Source organism: Quercus robur, chromosome 5, assembly GCF_932294415.1.
Source record: "Quercus robur chromosome 5, dhQueRobu3.1, whole genome shotgun sequence".
Classification (NCBI taxonomy): Eukaryota; Viridiplantae; Streptophyta; class Magnoliopsida; order Fagales; family Fagaceae; genus Quercus; species Quercus robur.
In genome coordinates, this window is record NC_065538.1 from 25454920 (window position 1) to 25474231 (window position 19312).

At 37.5% G+C, this 19312-nt stretch overlaps 1 protein-coding gene across 1 annotated transcript; it reads right to left on the reverse strand.

Moving 5' to 3' along the window:
- Positions 1–8269: 8269 nt before the first annotated feature.
- Positions 8270–18360, reverse strand: LOC126728018 (pleiotropic drug resistance protein 1-like). Its single transcript, XM_050433901.1, has 6 exons — positions 18300–18360; positions 18126–18223; positions 10074–10097; positions 9115–9205; positions 8692–8993; positions 8270–8572 (listed from the first exon to the last, which is right to left on the reverse strand). Exons 1-6 carry the CDS (start codon positions 18358–18360, stop codon positions 8270–8272), a joined length of 879 nt encoding a protein of 292 aa, XP_050289858.1.
- Positions 18361–19312: the final 952 nt, after the last annotated feature.

The window sequence follows — 19312 nt, forward strand, 5'->3', positions numbered from 1 at the left end:
CGAGCGTGGGGGTTTGTAAGTCTTATTGTATGAACTTTGATTGTTTCAAGATAGTGGATTCAAGTTTACCTTGAGGATAGTTAGGTCAAATCCTCCCCAGGTTTTTACTGGTTTGGTTTCCTAGGTGATCATATCATTGTCTTATTTATTTTCCACTGCTTTGCATGATTTGATCTTTTATATTATGATAACCTAGACTTGTTTAATTGGACTAAGTAACAACTTGGCTAATTACCTAGGTTTAATCAATTGTTTAAGGGGTCTAAAAACTATCAAAGTGGTGGTAGCACAAATAAATCACCAATAAACTAATTATGTAGCGGAAAATAAATAACACGGTGATTTGTTTACGAATACAGAAAACCTAATGTCAAAAACCCCATCAGGTGATTTTCAGGTCATTACTTCCGAAATTCCACTATTATCAAAACAAGCGGTTACAAGTAAATGAATCCCAATACCTTATACCAACCTACACTTGAACCCTTACCCCAATACCCAATTGAACTTGTTCTGTAGTGACAATTTCCCTTTTGATGCACGGCTCCCAAGTACGTGACTAACCAATATGTGGATCCCAGTACGCGACTTCAATTACCAACTAAAAAAGGTTGTTGGCTGCAAAGTTCTTCAGTTCATCCTAACGATGAAGATCAAGAAGATGCTTGGTCACAAAACCCTATGGTGTACATACATAGAAACTTCTTTACAACAATGATGAACTAGGGCAAAACTTTATCTTCGGTTACAAATTACTTAAACAAACTTTGCTCAACGCTTATGTAACTTGTGTACACTTTGACGACCCTTAAAATAATCATTTTATATGTCTAGGGTTAGAAGAAAAGAATGCCCAAACACATAATCACAGATTAGAGTCAAAACAGAACTGAAATTCTGTTTTTCATAAAACTCGACAGATATCTGTCTGTCAAGGTGCTGTCGAGCAACTGTTGAGCCTCGAGGCTGGAACAGCTCCTTAATCTCGATGGATAGCTAGCTGTTGAGCTTTAATAAACAGCACTTCTTCAGCTTAAATCTTGGACAGACTTGCATATCTTCAATACTTGATCTTGAAACATAGTTTCTTGAAGTATTAAACACATCCTAGATCTACTCAAATACAAGTAAAGTGCGTTTTTTCAAAGGATAAGCCAATTACGTAAAATAGTGACATATGTTCCTAACAAGTAAATCACATATGTCCTAACAATCTCCCCCTTTGGCAATCCGTGACAAAACCACAACAAACAAATAAATATATGAGAGAAGTCATAAATCACTCAACTCATATTCACTTGTTGAATACAATAAAATCTATCCTAACATAAACTCTTGAAAAAACTTTGCAAGAAGAGAGTTTATGGCAAGTACACCATGACAACCTGTATTTCTGAAACACTTTTAAACAAAACTCATCAAGGCATCTTTGTGTGAAACAAAAATAATAGATTGCATACACATAATAAGAACCATGTGCATAAAGAGAGAAAAGAAACAACACATGTAAGGGTAGGTGAAAGAAACATACATCAACATATAAAAAGAAGATAAGTACAATGTATGTCAAAATGGTCACAAGACCCATGTACAAGAATAAATGTATCTAAAATAGAGAAAAGAAAAAGATACATGTAATCCTCACTACATCCCTCAAATATCAATACTCCCCTTAACAAAATGTCCTATACTAACTCTCCCCTTAAGAATGACTACTCTCATATCCAAAACTACTCCCCTTTTTTGTCATGAGTGACAAAGAGTAAGAGTGTGAAGTAGACATCTCATCAATAGAGCTAGCATCTCCATCATCATCATAAGCATCATCGTCATCACCATCATCATCATCCTCAGACTCGGAAGCCACTAGAGGAGGTGGTGGAGAAGAAGCCTCAGAAGCAAAACCACCCATGGTCACCTGTCGCCATGCAATACAACAGACACAAACGTTCACCTAATAAAACTCCGTAGAGAGAGTATCAAGGGGAGCAGATGTGGATGGAGCAAAACGAGACGGAGCAGAGCAAGAGGGAGGAGCTGCCAAATCCGACTACCAAGACCAAAATTGCACCTCGCTACGTTTAACGGTAGTGTAGTCTGTGGCACACATGACAAGAAAATGGTCGAAAGAGGGAAAAGGAACAGAAAAATGGCATAGAATCCGCATGATAGCTGAAGGGAAAATGAGCTTATCACGGGTAGCTGTATCCCTATATACATCTAAGATAGAAAGAATGAAATGTGAAGAAAAATCTATTGTGAGGTGCTCTAATAAAGACAGCAAAAATCGAGCACGAGGCTTTGTGATAGAGTTATAGTGTGATAGTGGGTGCAAAACAAAACTCATCACCATGTTTATGAATCTAGGACTTTTAGCAAAAGACCAACATGGTGTGAACTAACGATCACCCCAATCCGCGGGATGCTCACAGAAAGCGGAAATCATCTCATCTTTGGACACAGTCCACAAACACTCACAACCGAGGTAATCAGGATGCTCTACCCTTGGAACATGAAGCACATCCGCAACAAGCTGCGATGTGACTACAATGCTCGTACCACGAACGTAAGTAGAAGAGAGGGGTACTAAAAAAATCGAAACCATGCATGTTGGAGTAAAACTCCTGGATCAGCACGGTCGGACAAGTGACCGGGACGTCACATAGTGACTTGCATCCCCAACTATGAATGACAGTGGGAAGGTCAGTGTTGGCGAAGTCCACCAAAATGACTTGGCGTTCCAAATGAACACCTCGTCGAGAAAAGTTCTCCGAGAAGTCCTTTCAGGCATCCTCATCATGAAACCGAATATGAGGAGTAGGATTAGAAGAAGACAATGCCCTAGAACGCAAAGGGTTCTGGGACAGAGCAGACTTACGCTTAGGTGTCATAGACACGACTAACGTAAACAAAAAGAGAGGGAGAGAAAGAGAGACAATTAGAAAGCAATTCAAATATAACAAGCATATTGAAAAGAGAGTACGTATGCATGAGGAATGCATGAACATGTGATATGCAAAAGAAATTGCATTATAGGCTCAGCCCAATCCAATCCTACCAGCACACAATCAAATGCACACATCTAAAATGCATGATAATATTGTTATTATGCTAATGTGATGCAATGCATGAGATTTTAAACTCATTTAATCAAAAACCCATCCCAAAATTTTAAAAATAACTCATCAATTTTGAGAAACCCCAAAAAATTTCAAAAAACCCAAAACCTAGGTCTAAATGCATGAAATGCATGAAGAATGAGAGAAAAAGAACACATACCAAGTGATTTGAAGCAAGGGAAGGCTGAAAATCACGTGGGCTGAAGGTTTAGAGGGAGAAGAAAGTGTTTGGGAGGAGAATAGAAGCAGATAGATCGAGAGAGATTGAAAAAAATGAGAACCGAATCATGACAACCCAATATGTAGAGCTTCAGTAATTCTCGACAGATAGAGGTGTCGAGAGGTGTCGAGAAAGGTGATGAGGATTTTGTCGTCGACAAATACAGCTGTCGAGAAAGTGTCGAGGTACGAAAACATTAGACAAAGGAGATGAGGCTCGATCGATCCACCAGGTGTCGAAAAGCTATCGAGGATCCAAGAACTTTCTCGTTCAATCCACCAGTTGTCTAGGATCTGTCGAGATTGTGATAAGAAAAGACCTTAAGAGCTCGACAAATAGCTAGGTATCGAGGAGGTATCGAGGAGGTGTCGAGATTGCTTAAAAATCGTTTTTCAAGAAGGGAACAACACAAATATGAATGCAATCAAGTATGCAACTCAACCAAAGATCCAAACAACATTTTAAGCTCTCAAAATCATCTCTTAACAAAAATTTTAAGCACAATGATCCCAAAAACACACATACACTAAACAAGTTTAACCAATTTTATATTTCAAAAACAAGTTAAAACAGTTTAGTGAGCATACATTAACACATGTAAAACCTTGTGATAGCCAAATCACATTATACCTGCACATGTATCAAAAGTAGCAAAGAATGTTGTGTGTTGTGTGTGATAAACATTGCAAGATTGCATAAGTGTATACATGTTATGACGATTTGAGATATGAGAAAATCACTTTAACTCACACACAATCATAACTGTTTAATGGGGACTATCACCTTCGAGGTACATCCTATAACTTCCACATTTCCTAAAATACACGCTTCCAATCATATTTAAAGCATTTTGATCTTTTAGCTTTTTATTTTCTTTGCTTATTTTATTTAAGCAAATCATGCATGGACATATAAAAGAGAGAAAAGAAATATCCAATGATGGTAAGCATTTGACATTCCAATTTTGTTATGCCGAAGCACATAAATGTCATTGACACTGCCCTTTTGCTATGCTGAAGCATACAGGTGTCCTATTATGATTGGTGGGCAACAGTGGTGAGATGGTTATTTATGCCTTTCTCTCAAGATTTTCTAGTCCTTCCCGTCAAAAAGAATGATACGAGTGTTAAGTACAAGAGATAACTTAATCTTACTGATCACAAACAAGAGTCACAAAGCTCACTTGCTTATTGTGCATAGAGATGCTTATCTAAGTTACAAGAGATACAAAATTTAGAAAATTTTGTTTCAATGGCCATCCAAGCTACACAAGTACCAATGTACACATAACACACACTGTTTTTATATTTTTCTAATTTTTCAATTTTTTTATAATTTTTATATTAAAAAGAAAATAATCAAAACTGACAAAAAAAAAAAAACATGTTAAACAATGCAAAGAATAAAAACTAGACTGACTCAAAACTTGAAAGTAAAACACACAAGTAATGCACACATAAAAACAAGAAAAGAGAGAAAAAAAAGTGATAGAATCACTTGGAGCCATTTTCCTTCCACACCCTGGAAGAACCTTTCCTTTGATTAAACCCTTGAACCAGTGGTGAGGGGGAAGAATTAAAACCGTTCAAGTTCAAAAGGAACATAAGGGCTTTGAGAAGGGGGAGCAAGAGAGGATTGAAGCTGATTCTGGCTTTCATATGCTATCATGTCGTTGCTCTGTTGAGTGGCAAGCCACTTATAGCAATTTGGTCGAGTATGACTGGCAACTTCACAATGATGACAAAGATGTTGCTTCTTTTGTTTAGACTTTTAAGAGTTAACCTTCTTAGCCCTAGGGTTCTTAACTTCCTTCTTATCTTGCTCAGGGAGTACTCCTAAGATAGATTTTCTCTTATCTAAGTTCTCACTAGCTAAAACAGTTTTAACATTATTATTCTCAATTTCAACATTATTGCTAGGAGGAACAAAAACAGTAGTACTAGTAGAAACAGTATTAGAGGAAGAGAAACCATATCCTAAACCTGTTCGATCAGAAGCAGATTTCTGAAACCTGAGCATCTAATCAAGCTTTGCACTTCAAGTCCTCTCCAATTGAGCTCTGACTTAAAACAGCTCCGCTTCAAGCTTCTTAGTCTTTTCAGCCAAGAAATTATTCTCGTACCTCAGTGCTCCAATAGTCTGATTAGCCTCATCAAACTTTGTGGACAGCTCTTCACGATCAAGTTCCACATCACTGAGCTTTTTGGTGGTCAGCCTGTAAAGTTTCTCATATTTCTCAGAAAGCTTGTATAATTTCTCATAGGCTATATGGATATCATCTTGATCATCTATCTTTTCAAACTTGGATTCCACCAATTCCTCTTCTTCAACCACATCTTCAACAATCCCATCAGTAGGATTAACAGTGGCAATGAAGGCATTCAAGATTCCGTCATCCTCATTGTCGGAATCATCCTTAGGCTCGGTGTCACTCAAGGTAGCAGTAAGTGCCTTGCTTTTCCCAATGCTCTTGAGATATGTAAGACACTCTTGTTTCATGTAACCGAAACCTTGACACCCAAAGCACTTAGGTCCTGCGAGAATAGTGTATTGATCGCCATCCCTTGCATCCTTCTTCCCTTTGTCTTGGATCTTAAATTGAGAAGAATTGGATTGCCTACAATCTTTGTTGAAGCCCTTTCTATTGGCATTCTTCATAAACTTCTTGAATCGCCTGGTGATGTAAGACTTCATCTTAGAATCTTCATCATCTGAAGACTCATCTGTTTCACTGCTCTTGGCATTCGGTGCCATGCTCTTACCTTTACCCATCTTGTTAATCCTAGTCAGCCCTAGCTCGTAGGTCTGCAGATTTCTAACTAACTCTGTCAAAGGAATCTTGTCAATGTCCTTTGATTCCTCGATTGTCGTAATCTTAGCATGGAATCTCTCAAGTAAAGATCTAAGCACCTTTCTCACAATCTTGGTGTAACAACCCCGCCCCAACTATGTAGATATTGTCCACTTTGGGGCCTCATACCCCGCACGGTTTTTGTTCTCTCTCAAAGCACATAGCAGTGGGCGAAAAGGCCTCTACACATTGAAGGGAGGACATTCCTTATAAACACATTCTCATGTGCTTCCCTAGGTGATATGGGATTCCATGGAATGCAATACCCCCCTTTTTGGGTCACTACAATCCACCCCCCTTACGGGCACATGCATCCTTGCGTGTGGGGCCTACACTTCTGATTGTAGTAACCCAAAAAGGGGGTCTTGCATTCCATGGAATCTCACATCGCCTAGGAAAGCACATGAGAATGTGTTTATAAGGAATGACCTCCCTTCAATGTGTAAATGCCTTTTCCCCAGCGCAACCTAGGGAAGAATGATCAGAGGAGGAAAGCACAAGGGAGAGTATTTGCACTCACACCACAAGACATTCAAGGTTCGGATACTATGGTTACAGGTATCCTCCCTTTATTCTTAAACTTTGCTAAAACTTTATTTAATTCTGGATCTACACACTCTTTCATCTCCTCTTGATATGCTAAGTTATGTGATAAGAAACCTGGACTTATGGGTTATGACTTGTCTGTGGCCACACCTATAGGTGATTCTTTGGTGTGTAACTCTATGCTTAAGTCTTGTGTCATCCAAATTGAGGATAAGGAAATGTTAGCAGATTTGATTTTGATGGACATGTATGACTATGATGTAATTTTGGGAATGGACTGGCTAGCGGCTTATCATGCTAGTGTAGATTGTTTTAGAAAAGAAGTGGTGTTTCGGCCTCTAAAAGAACCTGAATTTCGGTTTAAGGGCTCTAGGATGCATGCTTTACCTAGGGTGATATCAGCCCTTCGAGCTAAGCGTCTGTTACGGAAAGGATGCCAAGGGTACCTAGCTTATGTGGTGGACACTAGGAAAAAGGTATTGAAGTTGGATGATATCCTTGTTGTAAGGGAGTTTCCTAATGTCTTTCCTGAAGACCTACCAGGGATACCTATAGATAGCGAGATTGAATTCTCTATTGATTTGCTCCCTGGAACTTCTCCTATTTCGAAAGCACCATATCGGATAGCACCAACTGAACTTAGGGAACTCAAGGAACAATTACAAGAACTCCTTGATAAGGGGTTCATCAGACCAAGTGCATCTCCTTGGGGTGTATCAGTTTTATTTGTGAAGAAGAAGGATGGGATTATGAGGTTGTGTATTGACTATCGTGAGTTGAACCAGGTTACTGTGAGAAACAAATACCCTATCCCTCGTATTGACGACCTATTTGATCAATTACAAGGGGCACAAGTCTTCTCTAAGATTGACCTTTGTTCTGGGTATCACCAGTTGAAAATCAAGGGTGAAGACATACCCAAGACAGTTTTCAGGACTATAAAAGCCCCAATACCCTCATAAATCAAGATACGTATAATTTACCCCTCTCTAGTATTTTAGAGTTGTGAGAATAGTTCTAACTTAACCTTCGGAGGGTATTCGGCCGGCACTACACCATTGCTCTCTGTTAGGTCTTCTCTCTTTTCTTTGCAGATATCGTTACAAGCATGCAAGGATTGTGTAACTCACTGATGATATTTACGGCATCATCAATAGGCAAAGGGCTGAAGTTCCAATAGTTTGCGAGCTTGCTTGGCAACTACTATTACTATATATAAGACATAGCTTGATTGAAATGCTAGAATGTCCATGGGAAAATTAGAAAATGAAGAGAAAATTCTGCCGGCTGCTAAGTGGAACCTGATGTCAAGGAATAAAAAGAACTGTTCAGAACAATGCTATATGTTGTCTTTGCAAAGATCCTTTTTCTATTTTTATAGTCAGATTTTGTGCGTTTTTATTTGATAGTTGGGTTTTGTTGGAAGGTTTTTCAGCTGCTTGTGTTACTGATATGAAAAATCTATTTTATTTCTGGTTTGGTTAAATAAACTTTCTTATACAGTAAATAAATAAATATATATTAAAAAAAACTTTAAAAAATGTGTAAACCCACTTGCATCAGTTTGAAAAGGTAGACGAACGAATTCCTCTTCATTAGCAAGTATTCTCTTGAGAAGCAAGCTTTTAACAGCTCCTTTTTGCTAACACCATACTTCTTGGTTGTTAGAGCAGCTTTATGGCTTTTTCTTTTGTTATATGGTGCTGCATTTTCATCTCCTAGTCTCCTTCCCACATGGAACAATTGGAATGCCTTGGTGAAGTCCTGAGCTGTGACAAAACTATAGGGCTCATCTTTGAGTGCCCAATACTGCTCTTGATCTTTCCTTGATATCACCTGTTACCAATCAGTCATAAACAAATAACATGAGACTCCACATTGAATTCTCATCTTTTAGGTGGTCAATGAGGTTTTATTATGTGGAGGAGACTAACTAATGCTAGATTTACACTTGCCTCTTGCAGGAAATCAGCCACACCTTTCCTCTCCAGACATTTAAAGCCCATGGATTCAAAAAACTCAAGAACTAGGTCACTAGGTCCCTGGTACACAATTTGTCCATTAGAGAGGAGAATAATGTCATAAAAAAGATCATATGTTTTTGGTGCTGGCTGGAGCAGTGAGATGACAGCTGTTCCATCAAGTATGTGAATGTATTGCTTCAGTGTATTCACAATTTGAAAAGTTGTAGAACTGTCCAATCCAGTTGATATTTCATCCATGAACAACACCTTTGCTGGTCCAACCAGCATCTCCCCTGATTTTAATTTGCATAGATTATTATACAACCTATTCACTTAAACAGCAAAAAAAAAAAAAAAAAAAAAAAAAAAAAAAAAAAAAAAATGAAAATCTTATTTGCTGTTTTATTGGTTAACCTGTCGTGACACGCTTCTTTTGTCCACCAGAGATACCCCTCAGCTTATCATCCCCAACCATAGTATCTGCACACGCTTCCAATCCTAAAACCTGTAAATTTAAGAGTGAAGAAACTTATAAACCAAAGAGTACTATATGATGGACCCGAAATCATTTTATAGATTCAAAAATCCTTGGAAATATTACCTTTAGTATATAATCAATCACCACCTATGAAGCACGGGTGCGTTTTAGGACTTGGGTGCGGGTGTAGGACTCAGCAATTTTTGAAAAAGGTGGGTGCGAGTGCAGTAGGACTCGGCGATTAAAAAATTATTTAAAATATTTTTATATAGTGAATTTAATATTTTTATATAAAAAAATTCAAATAAATGGTAGAATTTATTATTAAAAAACAATTATTTATGATTTGTTTTTAATAAAATCAATACTTTTGATAAATGATAATTGTAAACAAAAAACCACATTTCAAGAAGGTTCCTTTACTCATTTCCAATTCCCAAGCCCGCCCACATTAAATAATTAACTTTCCCACCTACTTAATTTATATTCTTTTGTTACATACCTTTATTCTTCTTCCATCCATTTTTTTTTTTTTTTTGTGTGTCTTCTCATCTCCTTCTTCCTTCTCTTTCTTTTTTTCCTCTCACAAGGCCAAATGAAGCAGAAGAATGGCAGCTGCTGCCCATTTTGGCCTGTTTCGGCGACTATTTCGGCCAGAATCAGTTGTATTGGCATGTTTCGTGGCCGTTTTGGTCGTATCGGTTCCCGTTTCCGCCGGAATCGACCTGAATTGGCCCGTTTTGGCCCGAATCGACGCAAATCTGGCCAAGTCGGCACAAATCAATAAAAAAAAAAAGGGGGGGGGGAGTCGGTGAGTCAAACGCCGGACGCCGTGTCGGACTCCGGTACGGTGACCTTGGAGCCACATCAGTGCTTTCGAGACCACCACACTTGCCTCCTGGCCTTCAGTGGCCTCTGCCTGATATATCAGAATCCAATAAAGAGAAGTAAAAGATAGCCAGTTGATGCAAAAGTAAATTATATATGTTAAAATGAAATCATTGTAATCAGTCTAAAATTAAAATACACTTAATAGTAGGATACACTAAAGATTACAATTTATATCATCATTACTAGTTACTATTATAAATTTGTGGACTTAAATGTTTGTTTTGGATCCACTTATTTTACTGAAACTGAAATTCTTTTGCTGAAAGTACTGTAAATAAAAGTAAAAGTTAGCTGAAATAGTATAATGGGACCCATGAATAGTACCAAAAAGTGCAGTGGGACCTATGAATAGTAGCAAAAATAAGCTGTGTTAGGACATATGTGTTTCACATGTTAAGAACATATGTTATAATTTTATGTAATTGGCTTATCCTTTGACAAAACGCACTTTATTTGTATTTGAGTAGATTTAGGATGTCTTTCAATACTTCAAGAAACCTTATTTCAAGATCAAGTATTGAAGTCTTCAAGTCTATTCAAGAAAATAAGTTCAGAGTGCAAAATCATTAAAGCTCGACAGCTGGCTTGACAGCTGCATTTATCGAGCTTAAGGAAGCTATTCTACATTCGGTGTGCTCAACACCTGCTCGACAGCTGCTTGACACCTACTATTTGTCGAGATTTAAGATTTTCAGAATTTCAATCTGATTTTCTTGGGATCCGTGAATGTGTCTTTGGGATTTTTTGTCTCCTAACCCTAGACATATAAAAGGATCAGTTTAAGGGCCGTCAAAGTGTTCACAACTTGCACAAGCTTTGAGCAAACTCTGTTCAAACAAATTGTGACCGGAGACGAAGTTCTTGCCCTAGTTCATCTCTTTCTCTTGAAGAAATTGCTGTGTATGTGCACCGTAGGGTTTTGTGACCAAGCATCTTCTTGATCTTCATCGTGTGGATGAACTGAAGAACTTTGCAACCAACAACCTTCTTAGTTGGTGATTGAAGTCGCGTACTGGGATCCGCGCAATTGGTTAGTCACGAACTGAGAGTCGTGCATCTGAAAGGGGAACTGTCACTACAGAACAAGTCTAATTGGGTATTGGGGTAAGGGTTCAACTGTAGGTTGGTAAGGTATTTGGATTCTTTTACTTGTAACCGCTTGTTGTGATAATAATGGAGTTTCAGGAGTGGTGACCTGAAAATCACCTAGTGGGGCCATTAGGTTTTCCCCATTCGTAAACAAATCACCATGTTATTTATTTTTCGCTGCATATTTAGTTTTTTTGTGATTTGTTTGTGCTACCACACGTTTACATGATAAAATGATTAATTAATAACTTGGCTAATTAATTAATTAATTTCTATCACAAGGGGTCATTCAGTTTGTGGGCTATCAAGTGGTATCAAAGCAGGCACACTCTGATTAGGGTTTAATCTTTGCTGTGTTGATCCATTGACCCCTATTTGTTATGGATAGAGGACAGTCATTAATCATACCTCCTTTGTTTGATGACACTAACTATGCATACTGGAAAGTACGCATGAGAGCTTTCTTGCAGTCTTTAGATGAGAAAGTGTGGCAAGCTGTGGAGATAGGCTGGACTAAGCCTACAAAAGAGCTAGCCGACTGGGATGATGCCAAGATTAAGGCGGAAAACTTCAACAGCAGAGCATTGAATGCATTGTTCAGTGCTGTCACCAATGAGGAGTTCAAGAAGATATCCTCAACTGAAACTGCTAAGGAGGCTTGGACCATTCTCCAGACAACCTATGAGGGTACTAAGGCTGTCAAAGACTCAAAGCTTCAGAGGCTCACTACAAGCTTTGAAGAGATAAAGATGGAGGAGGATGAGTCTTTCGATAAGTTCTATGCCAAGCTAAAAGACATAGTGAACTCAGCCTTCAATCTTAAGGAAATCATACCTAAACTCAAGATTGTGAGGAAAGTGCTCAGATCTCTGCCTGAGAGATTTCATGCCAAGATTACGACAATAGAGGAATCAAAGGATATTGACAAGATTCCTTTGACTGAGCTGGTTGGAAACTTGCAAACCTATAAGCTAGGGTTGACAAGAATAGGCAAGTCAGGTAAAAGCAAGAGTATGGCACTAAAGGCCAAAAGCAGTGAAACAGATGAATCTTCTGATGATGAAGATTCCAAGATGAAGTCCTATATCACTAGGCAGTTCAAAAAGTTTATGAAGAACGCCAATGGAAAGGGTTTCGATAAGGACCACAAGCAATCCAGTTCTTCTCAGTTTAAAGGCCAAGACAAAGGGAAGAAGGATGCTAAGGAAGGTGGTCAGTACACTATTCCCTCAGGACCTAAGTGCTTTGGGTGTCAAGGCTTCGGTCACATGAAGCATGAGTGTCCTACATACCTCAAGAGCATTGGGAAGAGCAAGGTACTTGCTGTTACCTTGAGCGACACTGAGCCTGAGGATGATTCCGACAATGAGGATGACAGAATCTTAAATGCCTTCACGGCCATGGTCAATCCTACTGATGGGATTGTTGAAGATGTGGTTGAAGAAGAGGAACTGGTGGAATCCAAATTTGAGAAGATGGATGATCAAGATGACATCTATATAGCCTATGAGAAACTGTACAAGCTTTCTAAGAAGCATGAGAAACTGTATAGGCTAACCACCAAGAAGCTCAGTGATGTGGAACTTGACCGTGAGGAGCTTTCCACTAAGGTTGATGAGGCTAATCAGACTATTGGGACGCTGAGGTTTGAGAACAATTTCTTAGCTGAGAAGACCAAGAAGCTTGAAGCAGAGCTATGTCAAGTCAGAGCTCAACTGGTAAGGACTTTAAGCACAAAGTCGGATGAGATGCTAAGCATTCAGAAATCTGCTTCAGATCGAAAGGTTTAGGGTATGGACTTTCTTCCTCTAATACTGCTTCTTCTAGTACTACTATTTTTGTTCTTCCTACTAATAATGTTAAAAATGAGAACAATGAGATTAAAACTGAATTAGCTAGTGAGAACATAGACAAGGGTAAATCTATCTTAGGAGCACCCCCTAAGCTTGAGAAGAAAGATGTTAAAAACCCTAAGGCTAAGAAGGCTAAATCTCAAAAGCCTAAACAAAAGAAGTAGCATCTCTGTCATCATTGTGGAGCTGTCGGTAATACTCGACCAAATTGCTACAAGTGGCTTGCCACTCAACAGAGCAACGACATGATAGCATCTGGCAACCAGAATCAGCTTCAATCCTCTCTTATTCCCCTTGGAGATCTTCTCAAAGCCCTCATATTCCTTTCGAACTTGAACGGTTTTAATTCTTCCTCTTCACCGTCGGTTCAAGGGTTTGCTAGACGGAAAGGTTCTTCCAAGGTGTGGAAGGAAAAGGGCTCTAAATGATTCTGTCACTTTTCTCTCTCTCTTCTTGTTTTTGTGTGTGCATTTCTTAGGTGCCTTTATTTCATGTTTTGAGTCAATCTAGTTTTTATGCTTTGGTTGTTTAACATGTTTTTGTTTGGTTATTTTTCAGTTTTTGCTTGTTTTTTTATTTATAAAAATTAAAAAAAAATTGAAAAATCAGAAAATACAAAAACAGTGTGTTTGTGTACATTGATACTTGTGCACCTTGAATGGCCATTGAAACAAAGTCTTCTAAACTTTGTATCATTTGTAGCTTAGATAAGCATCTCTATGCACAACTAAGCAAGTGAGCTTTGTGGCTCGTGTTTGTGATGAGTACGATTAAGTTGTCTCTTAAACTTAACACTCATATCACTCTTTTTGACGAGAAGTACTAAAAAATCCTAAGAGAAAGGTATAAATAACCATCTCACCACTGTTGCCCGCCAATCATAATATGACACCTGTATACTTCGGTATAGCAAAAGTGTAGTGTCAATGACATTTGTGTGCTTAGGCATAGCAAAATTGGAATGTCAAATATTATTGGGTATTTCTTTTCTCTCCCTAATAAGCCCATGCATGATATGTTTAAAAGAAAAATATGCAAAGAAAAATCAAAAGCAAAAAGATAAAAAATGCTTTAAAAATGATTGCAAGCGTGTATTCTACATAGGATGTACCTCAAAGGTGATAGTCCCCATCAAGCAGTTATGATTGTGTGTGAGTTAAAGTGATTTTCTTATATCTCAAATCGTCATAACATGCATACACTTATGCAATCTTGCGATATTTTTCACACACAACACGCAATATTCTTTGCTATTCTTGATACATGTGCAGGTACAATGTGATTTGGCCATCACGAGGTTTTACATGTATTAATGTATGCTCACTAAACTGTCTTGACTTGTTTTTGAAATATAAAATTGGTTAGACTTGTTTAGTGTGTGTGTGTGTATTTGAAGATCCATGTGCTTAAATTTTGTTTGAGAGATGATTTTGAAAGCTTAAAATGTTGATTGGATCGTTGGTTGAGCTGCATGTTGGATTGCATTCATGTCTGTGTTTTTTACATCTCGAAAAACTGCTTTTAAAAGTTGGCTCGACACCTCCTCGATACCACCTCGATAGCTACCTATCTGTCGAGCTTCCTAAGCTTTTTCTTATCGTAATCTCGCCTGCACCTCGATACCTAGTGGATCAATCGAGATTGGGTCTATATGCTGGATAGCTTCTCGACACCTAGTGGATCGATCGAGCTTCTGTTCTTGATTCTGTTGAATTGATCCTCAATACCTTCTTGACACCTTAGCTGTCGACGAGCATTTCCTCGACACCTCCTCGACAGATCGCTCGATACCTCTCGATACCTACATCTGTCGAGATTTACTGGCTTCTCTATATAAGGCCTCTACACGATCCGGTTCTCGTTTCCATCGATCTCTCTTTCGATACTTCTCTGTTTTCTTTCCCAAAACACTCAAATCTCACTCCAATCTTGGTTCTCAAGGATTCTTCAAGCTTTTTCAAGTTTTCCTTCACTTGGTAAGCTTCTAATCCTTTTTCATTCATGCATTTCATGTTTTGAAACCTATGATTTGGGGTTTTTGAAAAATTTTGGGGTTTTTCAAAATTGAAGAGCTTTCATTGAAATTTTGGGTTGGGTTTTCACTTAAATGTGTTTAAAACCTCATACATTGCATCACATTAGCATTATAATGGTATTGCCATGCATTTAGATGTGTGCTATATGTTTGTGTACTGATAGGTTTGGATTGGGCTGAGCTCATGATGCAATTTCTTTTGCATGTCACATGTTTATGCATTTCCCATGCATACGTACTTCTTTTCAATATACCTGTTATATTTAAACTATTTGGGACTTTTCTGATTGTCATTCTTTCTCTCCCTCTCTGTTAGTTTACGTTAATCGTGTCTATGGCACCTATGCGTAAATCTACTCCAGCCCAGAATCCTCTTCATTCCGGTGCTTCTTCTTCGTCTGATCCTACTCTATCTCATATCCGATTCTGTGATGATGATGCCTTTAAGGCATTTTTGGAGAACTTTTCTAGATGAGGCATTCATTCGGAATGCCAAGTCATTTTGATAGATTTTGCAGACACCGACCTTCCCTCTATCATTCACAATAGGGGATGGGAGTCACTATGTGACGTCCCAGTCACCTGTCCTCTCGTGCTTATCTAGGAGTTCTACTCCAACATGCACCAGATTGATCGGTCAGTACCTCTTTTCTTCACTCACATTCAGGGTACACGCATTCCTATCACACCGCAGTTGGTTGCGGATGTGCTTCGGGTCCCTAGGATAGCCACAGCTGCAACGCATGGATGCTTGCCTTGATACACTCTCTATAGAGTTGTATCAGGTGAACGTTCGTATCGATCGTATTGCATGACGACAAGCATCCATGGGTGGTTTTGCTCCCGAGGCTACTCCTTCACTACCTTCTCCCGTGGCTTCTGATTTTGAGGATGAGGATGATGATGATGGTGATAACGATGATGCTTCAGATGATGCTGATGGAGATGCTAGCTCTACCGATGAAATATCTGCTTGACACTCCTACCCTTTGTCATTCATGACAAAAAAGGAGAGTAGTTTTGGTATAAGAGTAGTCCATCTTAGGGGGAAAGTTAGTATAGGACCATTTTGTTAGGGTTAGTGTTGATACATTTTGAGGGATGTAGTGAGGATAGTATGTATCTTTTCTTTTCTTTCTTTTTAGATACATTACTCTTGTACATGAGGTCTTGTGACCATTTATAGACATACATTGTACTTATCTCTTTCTTTATATTGATGTATGTTTTTCTTTTACCTACCCCTTCATGTGTTGTTTCTTTTCTCCCTTTATACACATGTTTCTTATACTTGTATGCAATCTATTATTTTTGTTTCACACAAAGATACCTTGATGAGTTTTGTTTAAAGTGTTTCAGAAATACAAGTTGTCAAAGTCTACTTGCCATAAACTCTCTTTTTGCAAAGTTTTTCAAGAGTTTGTGTTAGGATAGATTTTAATGTATTCAACAAGTGAATATGAGTTAAGTGATTTATGACTTCTCTCGTATGTTCATTTGTTCGTTGTGGTTTTGTCATGGATTGCCAAAGGGGGAGATTGTTAGGACATATGTGTTTCACATGTTAAGAACATATGTCATGATTTTATGTAATTGGCTTATCATTTGACAAAACGCACTTTACTTGTATTTAGGTAGATTTAGGATGTCTTTAAATACTTCAAGAAACCTTGTTTAAAGATCAAGTATTGAAGTCTTCAAGTCTATTCAAGAAAACAAGTTCAGAGTGCAAAATCATTAAAGCTCGACAGCTAGCTCGATAGGTGCATCTATCGAGCTTAAGGAAGCTGTTCTATATTCGGTGTGCTCGACAGCTACTCGACACCTGTTATCTGTCGAGATTTAAGATTTTCAGAATTTCAATATGATTTTCTTAGGATCCGTGAATGTGTCTTTAGGCTTTCTTGTCTTATAACCCTAGATATATAAAATGATCAACTTAAGGGCCGTCAAAGTGTTCACAAGTTGCACAAGTTTTGAGCAAACTCTGTTCAAGCAAATTGTGACCGAAGATGAAGTTCTTGCCCTAGTTCATCTATTTCTCTTGAAGAAGTTGCTATGTAAGTGCACCATAGGGTTTTGTGATCAAGCATCTTCTTGATCTTCATCATATGGATGAACTGAAGAACTTTGCAACCAACAACCTTCTTAGTTGGTGATTGAAGTCATGTACTGGGATCCGCGCAATTGGCTAGTCACGTACTGGGAGTCGTGCATCTAAAAAGGGAATTATCACTACAGAACAAGTCCAATTGGGTATTGGGGTAAGGTTTTAACTGTAGGTTGGTAAGGTACTTGGATTTCTTTACTTGTAACTGCTTGTTGTGATAATAGTGGAGTTTCGGGAGTGGTGACTTGAAAATCACTCGGTGGGGTTTTTGCCGTTAGGTTTTCCCCATTCGTAAACAAATCACCGTATTATTTATTTTCCGCTGCATATTTAGTTTGTTGGTGATTTGTTTGTGCTACCACGCATTTGCATAATAAATTGATTAATTAATAACTTGGCTAATTAATTAATTAATTTTTATCACAAGGGGTCATTCAGTTTGTGGCCTATCAAACTGAATAGTAAAATAAGCTGATAAAAAAAAGCTATCCAAATAGACACTTAGGCTCTATTTGGGATCCGCTTATTTTGCTGAAACTGAAAACTTTTTACTGAAAGTATTGTAGATAAAGGTAGAAGTTAGCTGAAATAGTACAGTGTGACTTATGAATAGTACCAAAAAGTGTAGTGAGGCCTATAAATAGTAGTAAAAATAAGCTGGCTTTTTAAGTTGAAGCCAAATGCACACTTGTGTTTGTTTGGCTAGTTTATTTTTTGCCAACTTATTTTACTATTTAGTTTATTTTTAGTACTATTTATGGATCCTACTGCACTTTTTGGTACTATTCATGAATCTCATTATACTATTTCAACTAACATTTACCTTTATTTACAATACTTTCAGCAAAAAGTTTTCAATTTCAGCAAAATAAGTGAATCCCAAACAAACCTTTAGTATTTCCAAGGATTATTTTCCTCAATCTACAAATTTCTCAACCTAAATTTAATGCTTCAAATAAAGTAAATTACTGATAATAGCTTCTGTTTCACCTTCATGTAGATATCGATGTCTGGATCAGGCTTGATGTTTGCTTCCTTTTCTCTTCTAGACAACTCTGTAAGCATATCTGCAAATTTCAAAAATGGTTGCTGATTAATAATTAGAGACAGTTATTGAAGAAGTAATTCCATAAAATTACTAACCGTAGTGTAATCCAACCCCTTGGCACCTTGCAGAGAAGGCCAAGGTCTCCCTTACAGTCATTTCACCAATATGGAGATCATGTTGGCTAATATAGGAAATATTTTTATACATATATATATATATATTAACTTAAAGTTTCAAAATGTTTGCTAAACCAAAGATCTTAAGCTCTATTGATGAACAAACTGAAAAATAGAAATGTAAAGGTTTTTTTTTTTTTTTTTTTTGAATTTCTACAACTTTGTTTTCTCTTCCCAAGAATGATACGATGAAATAGTTATGCATATGACATTGATGGGTTTCATAGCACTATTCACACAATTAAAAATCATTTTATTACAGTGTTTTCAATTTTCAGCAAAATAAATTGTATTCAAACGGACTCTATATACCTTGACTTTTAAAATTTTAAATACATGAATTTAACAGTGACATTTCTATCTAGAATACAGTTAAAATGGTTGAATAATTAATACCTTAATTAAGAGAATTTTGACAAGACAAGGGTAATATAATATTATGATGTAAATAATAACAAAAAAAGAGTTCAAATCCTGATTACATTATTAGTGAGCACGGTACAATGAAATTCAATGGTGATCCCACTTGAACTAATTCGTACCAATATCTTTAGCACCAGCCCACCAAATAGATACTTCATTGATGAAAAAGGTTAGTCTAGACCTTAGCTTTCACCTATGCTTCTCACGAATAGGTTCAGCACAACGCTCGATCAAGCTCCTTATCTCCATTGTAAAATTGCGTTCTTCGAAATTTGCTTTACGGTTGTACTCTATTATTGTTTTAAGTGGGCTCTTTTTATTTATTTATTTATTTACTTATATAATATAATTGAGTGAGAATGGGAATACCTCCATTAAAAAAAGCTGGTAGTGGACCACGCAATGCACAAATAATGTTTAAAGCTCCTATGTGAGAATATTATATAAAATATTCAAAATATTTTAAAATAATAATATCAAGTAATGTTAGGATAACATGAAGAGGTTTT